Raw genomic sequence first — 13,565 nt, 5'->3', positions numbered from 1 at the left:
GCCAAGGGCCCAGGTTCAATCCCCGGTTGGGGAACTAAAATCCCACATACAAGCCTCGAAGTGCGGCCAAAAAAATAATAATAATAAAAAAACTTCAAATAAAATTAAAAAATAAAAGGATGTTCCCATATAGAGATGAGAGCACAAGGAAAAGCTATTTTAAGAAACTTTGTCCCTCAAATAGAGGTGGTAATCCCAGGATGTGATGCAAGACTCTCGCAGCAGGTAAGCCAGAGTCCTAGTTTTTTTCAGGCAAAAATCTCTAGCTCTGGCTCTCACTATTACAGAATGGCCACCCTGCCTCCCGTAATAATGGGACCTAAGTATGGCATAAATGCTATATTGTAGATTGAAAGTTATCTTAGAATGAGAATCAAACTACTACTATTACTTAAAAGGCAGGGTTTCAGCTGCAGGACAAGTCAATTACCATTGTCCTACTCATTGTGGAAGGGAAAAGGTATTTCTCTCAGATGGAAAGTCAAAACTGAGCAGGAAATCTCCAGGAAGTACAAATCAGGCTGCACATTAGAATTAGCTAGGGGCTTCAGAAAATTCTGACATATGAAAAGATTCTCAACCTCACTCCTAATAAGAGAAATGCAAAATTAAACTACTCTGAACATTTTTTCCACCTATCAGGTTGCAAGAATCTGAAAGTTGGACATATAATTACACCAATATCCGGTTCTCCTCTACTTCTGAGAATATGGAGAGAATGCAATTCCTGCTCTCTCTTCATTTAGGCTTGTCATGTGACTCATCCTCATCCGTAAAATGCAAGCAGAATTAACCTACTTCCTCTGGGATGAAACATTTAATAGCTGGTGCTATTCAGCTAAAGAGACTCTCCAGTTCTGCTCCCCAATTCAACAATAGTGAGAAGTTCAAGTGTTGTGCTTGGTGTAGCCTCGGGACCGTGGTGCTTCCACCAGCGTGGATTGCTGAGTCGATGCTCAGAGGAACATGCCCTGTCTATGACTAAGTCAGAAATAAACCCTTCTTGTATGAAGCCACTGTTGCATACACCCAGCCTGGTCTGACACACACTGTTGATGAAGCTGTGGGGAAACAGCTGTTCTCTTCTGTTATTGCTGAAGGACAAAACAGTGTGTTACAGAGGGCAATTTGACCATATCTGTGGATGTGCATATATCCTTTAATCTGCAGTCCCATTTCTGGAAATTCATTCACAGAAAGACCTGCTCTTATAGACTGAATGTTTGTGTCCCCCCAAAATGCATAAGTTGAAACCTAATCCCCAATATGATGATGGTATTTGGAAGTGGGGTCTTTGGGAGGTGATTAGGTCTTGAGGGTGGAGCCCTCATGAATGGAATTAGTGCCCTTACCAAAGAGACCCCAGAGAGCTCCCTTGCCCCTTCCACCATGTGAGGACACAGGAACCAGGAAGTGGGCCCTCATCGGACACCGAATCTGCCAGCACCTTGATCCTTGACTTCCCAGCTCCCAGAACTATGAGAATTGAATTTCTGTTTATAAGCCACCCAGTCTATGGTAGTTTAACAGCCCAAACAGATTAAGACACCTGTATACATGTGAAATTACAGGCATACAAATACAGTTATACATTGTGACATTGTTTGTAACAACAAAAGTTTGGAAATAATTTGAATATCTGTCTGTGGAGGCTGGTTACATAAACTACGGTATATCTTCACAATGGAATAGCATGCAAATGTAAAAACAAACAAACAAAAAGTTCTCTACATACTCATATGGAAATATTTCCAGGATATCTCATTAGATTTTTTTTAAAGCCAGATCCAGAAGAGTGGATAAAATGTTTCCTTTAGTGTAAGAATGGGGGAAAATAAAAATATTCTTCTTTTTACTTGCATAAAGAAACACTTGTATAATACACAAGAGGCAAATAAAAATGGTAAAACAGGGACTTCCCTAGTGGTCCAGTGGGTAAGATTCCATGCTCCCAGTGCAGGGGGTCCTGGTTTAATCCCTGGTCAGGGAACTAGATCCCACATGTGTGCTGCAACTAAGTCCGCATGCCACAACTAAAGATCCCACGTGCCACAATGAAGATCCCACGTGCCACAACTAAGACCCGGGGTGGCCTTAATAAGTAAATTTTTTTTTAATGGTAAAACACAGGGACCTCCAAGATAGATGGGGTGGGAATAAGACTTCTCAATGAATATCATTTGTATCATTTTTGTATTTGAACCATATGAATGCATTACATATTTTTTAAAATACAGTACTCAGGTCTCCCCATGTCAATTCAATTAAATTAGTCTCTTGAGATGAGGCCTGAGCTTTTCATTTTATGCCACCCAGGTGATGAAATGTTAGCAAGAGTTAAGAATCGCTGCTTTTTGCCTCAGTCTCAGATGGAACAAGGGATTAGAGAAGTAGTTTTGTGTTGCAGGTGTGGGTAATATTTGGCCCATGCTCTGTATTCTAGAACCTAACTCTGGTAGCTCAAGTCAGTCTTTGTGGATGTAATCCTATACCTGGATGAGGGAGCTCCGCCTGGGTTGAGTGTTGATGGTGCTGTGGATGTAACAAGGAATCATGTGCCAGGCTATCTGGGGATAAATACTGTGAAACAGAGAACTGACCAGACATAGAGATGGAGTAAGAAGCAAACCAGTACTGAATGTATTTATCAGGGGTGTGTGGTTGAAACCAGGGGTCTGTTTCAGGGAAGAGAATATCTATTAGAAATCCTGGGTCATACTGGGAGCAGGACAAAAGGTACACATTCAATATGGAAGATTTTTGATCTAAAGATGGCAAATCCATGGGCCAAATCCAGCCCACTGACTGTTTTTGTGTGGCTTGTGAGCAAAGAATAGTTTTACGTCTTTACACGGTTGGAGAAGAAAAATCAAAAGAAGGATATTTCATGACACAACAAAAGTATGTGAAATTCAAATTTCAGGGCCCATAAATAAAGTTTTTGTGGACAAAGCTACACTTACAGATGGCCAAAAAGCACATGGAAAGATGATCAACATCACTAATTGAGAAATGCAAATCAAAACTACAATGAGGTATCACCTCATACCAGTTAGAACGATCATCATCAAAAAAAAATCTACAAACAGGGACTTCCCTGGTGGTCCAGTGGTTAAGACTCTGTGCTTCCACTGCAGAGGGCAAAGTTTCAATCCCTGGTCAGGGAACTAAGATCCCACATGCCGCGCTGTGCAGCCAAAAAAAAAAGAACTACCATATGACCCAGCAATGCCACTCCTAGGCATATACCTGGAGAAAACCATAATTTGAAAAGATACATGCACCCCAATGTTCATTGCAGCACTATTTACAATAGCCAGGACATGGAAGCAACCTAAATGTCCATCGACAGTTAAATGGATAAAGATGTGGTACATATATACAATGGAATATTAGTCATAAAAAATAAAAAAATAATGCCATTTGCAGCAACATGGATGGACCTAGAGATTATCATACCAAGTTAAGTCAAAGACAAATATGAGGAATTTATTATATGAGGAACCTAAAAAAAGGGTACAAATGAACTTATTTACAAAACAGAAGTAGAGTCACAGATGTAGAAAACAAACTTGTGGTTACCAGGGGGTAAGGGGGGGAGGGATAAGTTGGGAGATGGAGATTGACATATACACACTACTATATATAAAACAGACAAACAACAAGGACCTACTGTATAGCAGTACAGCACAGGGAACTCTACTCAATACTCTGTAATGACCTATATGGGAAAAGAATCTAAAAAACAGTGGATATATGTACACGTATAACTGATTCACTTTGCTGTACAGCTGAAACTAACACAACATTGTAAATCAACTATATTCCAATAAAAATTTTTAAATAAAATAAAATTTCCAGGAAAAAAAAAGCTACACTCACATCCATTGGAATAAAGCCACATGTCGTCTGTGGCTGCTTTTGCACTGCAATGGCAGATCTGAGCAGTGTGACAGAGGCCGGGTGAGCTGCTCTCATCCTCTGCAGCGATGACTCAACAGCGTTTTGAATGCCACGTTATCACTGTCTCACAGCATCTTATTTTTTTATTGCCAGTGCACATCCATGGTCAAAAGAAGAAAATCAGACTTTGAATATCACAATTTTAAGGTAAAGTGGAGTGTAGATTATTTTGTTATTGAAGTCGACAGCAAAACATTGGGTTGATGATGCAATGACACTCCATCTGTGCTAAAAGAATGCAATACACAACAACTTAGACTAAAGCAGTCATCATTGTATTCCCAACTCAGAGGAAACCAACAGTTAGAAAAAAATAGAAAATTTCAAATGGAATATCTCACTGGAATTTCTTCACAAAAATAAAAAATGAAAATGAGGTTGCCACCAAAGTGGGTTTCCAAGTGTCTGATTTGTTAGCCAGAGAGAGCCACTTACTGATGCTAAGTTAATTGAATTGTGTTGATTTTAGCAGCCAAAGAAAGGTATCCAGATAAAATAAACTTGCTTTAGACATTCAGTGAGAAAGTTGCTCAAAGACTTGAGGATATTGGGAACACCATCAATGGTCAATTAGAGAACAGGATAGGGAATTCCTTGGCGGTCCAGTGGTTAGGACTTGGTGCTTTCACTGCCATGGGCCCGATCCCTGGTAGGGGAACTAAGGTCCCACAAGCTGCTTGGTGCAGCAAAACAAAAACAAAAACAAAAAACAGGACAAATTATTGTGAGTGATTTTCCTTGATTATCAATGAGTTGATAGATGTCACCAATACTGTCCAGTTGCTTTTATTTGAGGTGTCACTGCTGAGTTTGATGTCACCAAAGAATAAGCCTCTTTGGGACTTCCCTGGTGGCCCAGTGGTTAAGACTTCACCTTCCAATTCAGGGGGTGTGGATTTGATCCCTGGTCAGGGAACTGAGATCCCACATGCCTCGCAGCCCAAAAACCAAAACATAAAAAAACAAAAGCAGTATTGTAACAAATTCAATACAGACTTTTTAAAAAATGGTCCACATCAAGAAAAATCTTTAAAAAAGAAAAAGTCTCTTTGAAGAGTTTGCACAGAACAACTAGTGGCAAGAATATTTTCAGAAAAGATGAGAAATCACTAATTAGACATAACCTGAAGGGGAATCTGCTAAGATGTGTTAAGTTTGCTAGAGATAAAAATGTGTGAAGCAGAAAGAGGCCTACTTGGACAAATTTATAAAGCTCTAGAAAATGTAAGGTGTTTAGAGCCTATGGTTATTCATTGTACTCAAATTACTCATCAGGAGCTAATTTGCAGAAAATATTTGATTCATGTGTTATTGAACTAGAGTTACCCACAGCAAACTTCCTTTGCTGTTGTTTTTAATCCATCATCAGATCTGTGAATTTTTGTTAGAATTAGAAGCTGAATAGCCTGAATTGCCCCACCACATAGCAGTTTGATGGCTTAGCAGTGATCAAGTTTTATTGCAGTTTTTTTCAGTTCAGAGCCAAGGCTGAAATTTTTCACAACAGAGCACCATTCTAAACCATTATCACTGAATAATTAATGGCCTTGGAAGTTAGTTTTTGCTACAGACTTGATAATGTTTCTCAGTGAATTCAACCTAAAATGACAGGGCATGGGAATTCCCTGGCAGTCCAGTGGTTAGGACTCTGTACGCTCACTGCTGAGGGCCAAGGCTCACAATCCCTGGTTCAGGAAATCCCATAAGCCATGTAGTGAGGCCAAAAAACAAAAACGAAAAGTAAAATAAAATAAGATGACAGGGAAAAACAGTGCTTATATGTGAAATGTATACCGCAGCAGTCATTTTGACAATAACTAATGTTGTTTTGAATCACAAGGAATGTAAAGCTGCTTTATACACTTCCTGTGCTGTCAAAAGTTAAAACAAGAAGCAAGATCTCATTCTCACACAAATTTGCAGCAGATATATTTTCTGAGCTCCAACTACAGTTCCAGCAGAATTTTTCAGAACTTGATGCCAAGTGCAATGGAAATTTCCATATTTCAAAATCTATTTAATTGGGCAATTGAGGAGTTTCCACCCAACCTTCAACTGAAGAGGATTAAACTGCAATGTAAAAACAAGCTAAAAGGCAAATATCCAGAGAAGAATCTAAGATAATTCTATACATGCCATCCCACAATGAATATGCTCAATTAAAATCATGCAGCATTGGCAGTACCATCTGGCTGAGAGACATTTTCAAAGATGAAATATACAAAGTCTCATTACAGCTCAGCATTGACAGCTCAATATTTGATGACAGGGTCATGGATTTTGAAACCCAATTAAGCAAAATATTATCTCAAAAGAATTCCATTATTCTCATCAGTATACCTGGATTATAAAAAAGTTACACTCAATTACTATGATATTTTGAATTTCATTTTCAAAAAAATTGTAGAAAAAAATTTTTGTCATTAGACAAGAGAACATTCCAGATAGGTAAAACAGGTGGTGCAAATACTGTGAGGTATTAAGATGCTCCTGTTTTAGAGGATTTTCTATAGGAGCCAGTGAGGAGAAGCAGGAGACTGGAGCAGGATTACATATTTCTTGATTTTCCTCTTGTCCTGTAAAGCCTAAAATATTTACTATCTGGACCTTTACAGAAAAATTTGGTGACCCCCCCCGCCCCGGGACTAAAGGGTTGCACAGAACTGACTTCTTCGAGATAAGTGTGAGAGGGGAATCAGTGTTCCCCTGAGTGAATTTCACTAAAGGCACTCCAGAGTGCTCTGAAATCCAGAGGAAACAAGAAAATCTGCCTTCTGGCTCAAGTGACATGAAAGTAGACATTTTATAAAAGAGGTGGTAGAGTAATTAAAACTAAATTAGAAAATGCCAGGGGGACCATGACCACACTTTAAAACACTGGAGTAACGTTGGCCAGTGTTTTCTAGAGGGGTCCATAGAGCTTCTGGATATGGCAGCCAAGCCTCGTTCAGAGATGTCACCCTCAGAAAGAAGTGATTAGTAAGTTGATATTTTAAATAGTGTAGCATGGGACTTCCCTGGTGGTCCAATGGTTAAGACTCTGTGCTCCCAATACAGGGAGCCTGGGTTTGATCCCTGGTGGGGGAACTAGATCCCGCACACCACAACGAAGATCCCACGTGCCGCAACTAAGACCTGGCACAGCCAAATAAATAAATAAAAATAAAAAAATAATGTGGCATGGAAAATTATAATGGGGATGTGAACACTATTTTATTAGTATTGCAGAAGCAAACTAATAGGCGGGGAAGAAAAAGAAAATAATCAATAAGCTCCTTTTTTGTTTTAGGGAGATAAGCTTGGAAATATATATGAAACATGGGGAAGTAGTAACTGAGAACTGCAGAGCCAGAGGGAAAGTTTACTGCACAGAGGGAAAGGTCTCCAAGGACAAGTCTAATTAATGCAGTAGAAACAGGTCAACCAGTCCTCGTGGAGAGCGCACCTGAGAACCGCTGACCTGATCAAGTCAGTGTGGTAAACATACTTCCTGCTTCTCCCCCTACACAGTCACACCTCTTCTACCCTCAGCATCATTGTTAGGAAAGAACCCAGGGCAGGAGGGAGGGACAGATGCTTGTTCTTCTGGGTCCTCAGTAAGGCAGCAATCTAGGAAGTTGGCCTGGCCTTAACCATCACCCGCAGGGTTGGACCTGCGCAGATAGGGGAGAATAAAAAGTCAATGGTGGGTCCCAAGGTTGTGTCCTCAGTTCAGAGGCGGCCTCGGGGATAGGAAGTCAGGAATCCTGGCAAGTTGCTCAAAAAGCCTTGTCAGTCCTTTGAATCTAAACCATAAATATCTTAGAATACAAGTGTAAGTATAATGACATCTGGAAACCCTGGGAATGAGCAAGCTAAGGCAGAATCACAAATCTTTAGGTTTTAGCCATTTTTTTTAATGCTTCCTTGTTGCTTGTCCATTCATTTCCATTTTGTTATCTCTTAGCATCTAGAACGTTTTCTGGAAAAAAAAATTTTAAGCTTGTCTCAGGTGTGCTAAGGAAAATTAAAGTACTTAATTTTTTTACTGTGAAAAATTTCAAACATATACGAAAGTAGAATAGTATAATTAACACAAACCCTCCCCCCCCCCCCCCCCCCCCCGCCACAAGCACATCAGGTCTCCAACTTCAACAATTATCAACAAGGCCATTCTTGGGACTTCCCTGGTGGCCCAGGGGTTACAACTCCGCACTTCCATTGTGGGGGGCATGGGTTAGATCCTTGGTCGGGGAACTAAGATCCTACATGCCAGGGGGTGCAGCAAAAAAAAAAAAAAAAAAAGCCATTCTTGTTTCACCTTGATCCAATCCACACCCTATTCCCCACTGGACTTTTTTTTTTTTGGCTGCGTTGGGTCTTCATTGCTGCGCGCGGGCTTTCTCTAGTTGTGGTGAGCAGGGGCTACAACTACAACATTGCAGTATGCAGTCTTCTCATTGCGGTGGCTTCTCTTGTGGAGCACAGCCTCTAGGCACGCAGGCTTCAGTAGTTGTGGCCCACAGGCCCTAGAGTGCAGGCTCAGTAGTTGTGGCGCATGGGCTTAGCCGCTCCGCAGCATGTGGGATCTTCCCAGACCAGGGCTTGAACCCATGTCCCCTGCACTGGCAGGTGGATTCTTCTTTTATTTTTTTAAAAATAAATTTATTTATTTTTATTTTTTAAATTTATTTTTGGCTACATTGCATCTTTGCTGCTGTGCACGGGCTTTCTCTAGTTGCGGCAAGCGGTGTCTACTCTTTGTTGCGGTGTGCGGGCTTCTCATTGTGGTGGCTTCTCTTTGTTGCAGAACACAGGCTCTAGGCGCATGGGCTTCAGTAGTTGTGGCATGCAGGCTCAGTATTTGTGGCTCACAGGCGCTAGAGCGCAGGCTCAGTAGCTGTGGCTCACGGGCCCAGCCGCTCCGCGGCATGTGGGATCTTCCCAGACCGGGGCGCGAACCCGCGTGCCCTGCATCGGCAGGCGGACTCTCAACCACTGCGCCACCAGGGGAGCCCCCAGGAGGAATTTTTAAAGAGGGGAGCGTGACACTCTGGCAGCAGAATGGTGGCGGTATCTGAAATCCAACCCCTCCACCCTACTCCAAGATTGACATTCCTATCTGGTGCTAGAATTTACTTTAGAGGGCCTCAATTTCCCTATAAGCAAAACAAGGAAAATGGACTAAATTATAGGCAATAACTGTGTAACAGTGAAATGAGCCCTTGACTTTGAGTCAAAAGACCTGGATTAAGAGTGCCAGCTGTGGGACTTCCCTGGTGGCACAGTGGTTAAGAATCTGCCTGCCAATGCAGGGGACATGGGTTCGAGCTCTGGTCAGGGAAGATCCCACATGCTGCGGAGCAACTAAGCCCGTGCGCCACAACTACTGAGCCCGCGCTCTAGAGCCTGCGAGCCGCAACTACTGAGCCTGCGTGCCACAACTCCTGAAGCCCTCACGCCTAGAGCCCCTGCTCCACAACAAGAGAAGCCACCACAATGAGAAGCCCGCACATCGCAACAAAGAGTAGCCCAGCTCGCTGCAACCAGAGAAAGCCCGCGCACAGCAACAAAAACCCAACACAGCCAAAAATAAATAAATAAATAAAAATTTTAAAAAGTGCCAGCTGTGCCTCTTGCAAATTATGTAACTTACAATAACTTATGTAAGCAAGCCACTTAACCTCTCTGAGGTTTAATTTTGGATCTATGAGATGCTCACTAAATATTTTTTCTATTTCTTAATTTTGTATCTATATGTTTACTTGTTATAATTATTTTATGATGTACATAAATCAAATCATTATGCTGTACACCATAAACAGTGCTGTATGTCAATTATATCTGTATAAAACTGGAAGATAAATGAAATACATTAGAAAATGAAAAGAATATATATAAGACATGGAACGATTCAGTCAGCTAGTCAGTTGAGCTAGGATTGCAACCCAAGCCTTCACCTCCAAATTCTGAGCTATTCAAATTGTGCCCGAAACTAATACAACACGAAACTTTGGTGGGGGAAGCTGAAAACCTGCTTTGCTGAGTTACAAAATGCACTAGACCGTGACACTTCCCCCGGAGTTTACACTGGAACAGACATCACCCATCACCCTACAATGTAGGCCAGGCTCAACCCCGAGGTGCGAAGGGCCACAATGAGAGTCCGATGACCAGGGGTCTAAGAATGGGCTCGTGCTGCCAGCGTCTCCCTTTCCGGACACTGTTTCTCCTCTGTCTGGTTCCGGGCTGCAGTTTTACCTCAACAGTCATTCATTCCACCAAGATTTGAGAATCAGCTCAGGGAGGGACGGTGCGCCAGGCCCAGAGCTGAACGAGGCGAGGCAGACCAGACCCTGCTCCCTTAAATTGACTGTCCAGTGCGGGTGGGGGCGGCCGGGGTCCGGGGTTCCAGGGGGGCTATGCCCGACAGCGTTCGCACCTGCCCAGCACCACCTGAGCGTAAGCAACAGTCGGCTCCGCGACCCCTTAACCTGGCCGTCCCGTTGCGGTCACCCCGGCCCCACGGGGCCCATCGCGCCCGTCAGCTCACCTAGGGGCCGCGCCCCCGGCCGAACCCAGCCTGCGCTTCCCGCTTTGTTCCCAGAGCGGGTTCTGGAAGCGCCGCGCGCGCCCAGCCCCAGCCGCTTCCAGGCAGCGCCCCCCAGCTGCCTGGGAGGGCGCGCGGGGGCGCGCACGAGCGGCGCACGCCCGTCCCGCATGCCCGCGCTCCCGATTGGCCGCGCCGCGTGACGTCACCGGGAGGCCCCGGCGGCCGCTGGGAGCCGCCGCCCGCGCGTGCGCAGACGGGGGGCGCTGAGCGGAGGGGGAGGTGGCTGGCTGCTTCTCCCGCGTCCGCCATTTTGTTGCTGTGGCTCTTGGGAGCTGGCTGGGCGAAGCGGATCTGGCGGCGCGGCGCTCCCGGGGGTCCGGTGCTTGGCTTGGCCTCGGGGCTCGGTGCGGAGCGGCGGGGGCGCGGGGCCGGAGCGCGCCGGGCCAGGAGTGTCGACCGGAGGGTCCCGGTTGGCCTCTGCCGCGCTTGGCTTCACCGCCGCGACCCGGCTGGGCCCGCACCCCCGAGCCGGCTCGTTCCGTGAAGCGGCCCCGGAGCAGGCGGGCGGTGCGGAGGATGCTGCGGGCCCGCGGCCGCGAGGAAGGTGCCGGCTCGGCCCAGTAGGCGCGCGGTGAGCCAGAGGCCCGGCCCGGCCCGCAGACGGTTCGGGCGGAGCGTCCAGCGCAGGCAGAGCAGCCCCGGCCCGCCCGGCCCATCGCCCGGCCCGCCATGTCCTCCGCCAGGTTCGACTCCTCGGACCGCTCGGCCTGGTACATGGGGCCCGTGTCTCGCCAGGAGGCGCAGACCCGGCTCCAGGGCCAGCGCCACGGCGTGTTCCTGGTCCGCGATTCGTCCACCTGCCCCGGGGACTACGTACTGTCCGTGTCCGAGAACTCGCGGGTGTCTCACTACATCATCAACTCGCTGCCCAACCGCCGCTTCAAGATCGGGGACCAGGAGTTCGACCATCTGCCGGCCCTGCTGGAGTTCTACAAGATCCACTACCTGGACACCACCACGCTCATCGAGCCGGCGCCCAGGTGCGCGGAGGGCGTGTGCGGGCGGGGGTCGGGGCTGGACCCGTGGCCCCCTTTTCGGAACCGGGTTACTTTCCGGAGGGCATTCCGAACCGAAGGCAGTGTCAGGATCTGGGTCATTGTTGATGAAGGGGTGCGTCTTAAATGTGTTGAGTTGCGGGTGCCTAGTTGAAAATGGACGCTTTTTGCCTTCGTTACGTTCTTGGTTTAATTACCCTACTAAAGCAGAATTTTGTTGTTGTTTTTGAAACCCTTTTTGGGCCACGGATTGAGACTCTGAAGCTAGCTTACCCTCCCCCCCCGCCCCGCAAGCACACACGAGTTTGCACACCTTTCAAGGTTTTTGAACTCCATCCAGGTTAAGACCTCCTGGACTGCAGCTTTTGGAACACTGGGCAGATGAAAATGCTTTAGCGTTTAGAAACAAATACCTTTAACTGTGAAATATCAGAACTATATATTGATACCCTGGTGCCAAGTTTGAAATAACCTAGGCATCTATTTTATAATACATTAATTACAAAAATTGTAGAAGAAGGTGCGTTGGCTTCAACGAAGACTTTTTTTTTTTTTTAACAGTTTCCCCCCAAGCTGGACCATCCATAGACTGGAAATCCATTTGGTTAAATTCCAAGGAGGAATGAGGCTAGAATGTTACTAAGGGAATTTTTTTGAATGACACTCATCTTAATTCTATCTTACTTGAATTTCAGATGTACTTTTTGTGTTAAGTTTAATGACTTAGTATCTATTTTAAAGTTAACCCAGAGTGACACCGATCATTAGGCATCCTCTTTTCATTTGATTATTTGCCTTAATCAGTATTTTGCTAGAGGTTTCTTTTATTTAAATTACGCCAAATTTGAGCTGAAGAGATTGCCTAGAATTTTAAAAGTAAAAGGTATTTCACTGCCCAGTTGATTTCTTAAACATTTGTTTAAAAAGGACAGATTTTTCAGGATGAGATGTTTCTGACTTTACAGATTTTCTGACAGGATTCTACTCTGAGCTCTAAACACTAAAAGGTATTATATTAATTAAGGAGCACCCACTGGACGCCTCAGCGTTGCTTCTGTGGAATAGAGATAGAGAAGGAACAGCATGACAGTGGAATGACTTTGAGGTTAACTGCAGAACTAAATGGATTTTAAAAACTGGTGAGAAAGTGATTATAAATCAGATAGTGTATAACGAAGACCTAGACACGAAAAAGAATCTGATTGGTGAAACCTCCAGGTCCCGGAAGATACTGGTGACTGGAGTCAACTTTCAGCACATGTAATTCCAATATAAGGGATTGGAGAGACTCTTAGAACCCACAGTAATGAGATATTAAATACGTTTAAGTAAATTACTTACCTAGCTTGTGGAGGTGAATTATATCATTAATTTTAGGCATTTAGCATGCCATGTTGTGTGCCAGGTGTGTGCACTTTGAGGTGACAGGTACTATAGTGCAGCTGTGAGTGAATAACTAGATCCCCTTCTGGGTGGAGAAAAAGGATTGTGCTGCAGCGGCTTCCCGCAGAAACGACCCCAAACTTCCCCTTCGGGCGTCTTCCCAGGTGCCCTTGTAACTTTGTGAGTGTGGTGCCTGCCCTCACCCCTCTCATCCTCCTTCCCGGGAGCCAGCCCTGCACGCCCATGCACACCTGCGGGCCTTCGTTCGACTGCTGGCCCTCCGTGGAGCACCTCCCTCCACCGGTTCCTCACCTGCGGAAATCCTCCCTGTGGTGCTGGGGCCTTTACCTGACCCCCTTGAGTTCAGCCTTGATTGTTTCCCCTCTGTGCCCTCTGCCCCAGGCATTTTGCTGTAGTTTAGTTTTTCCTTTTCCCTGCTGTCTCCAAGGGCTGTCACAGTGCTGGTTGAATCAGATCCTGGCTGGATTTACTTTGTCACAATAAATCTGGATTGCCTCTCCTGAGGATTTGGTTGATGTGTTACCTACTGTAGGAGACTACACCAGGCAAGCCTTGGCCAAATGCAGAAATCAGGGCGATGCATTTTCACACCCCAGACAGGATAAATAAAG

The 13,565-nt window shown here is 45.0% G+C and overlaps 1 protein-coding gene across 1 annotated transcript in view; it reads left to right on the top strand.

Moving 5' to 3' along the window:
- The first annotated feature begins 11,190 nt into the window (after window positions 1-11,190).
- CRKL (CRK like proto-oncogene, adaptor protein) overlaps window positions 11,191-13,565 on the top strand; it is a 31,888-nt gene continuing 29,513 nt past the window's right edge. Inside the window, exon 1 of the mRNA XM_032602734.1 lies at window positions 11,191-11,535. Within this exon, the coding sequence (XP_032458625.1) occupies window positions 11,225-11,535 (311 nt within the window). The 5' untranslated portion in view covers window positions 11,191-11,224. The remainder of the gene's footprint in view (window positions 11,536-13,565) is intronic.

This window comes from Phocoena sinus, chromosome 14, assembly GCF_008692025.1.
Source record: "Phocoena sinus isolate mPhoSin1 chromosome 14, mPhoSin1.pri, whole genome shotgun sequence".
Taxonomy (NCBI): Eukaryota; Metazoa; Chordata; class Mammalia; order Artiodactyla; family Phocoenidae; genus Phocoena; species Phocoena sinus.
The sequence above is the reverse complement of the archived record's forward strand: the minus strand, read 5'-3'. Positions and strand labels throughout refer to the sequence as shown.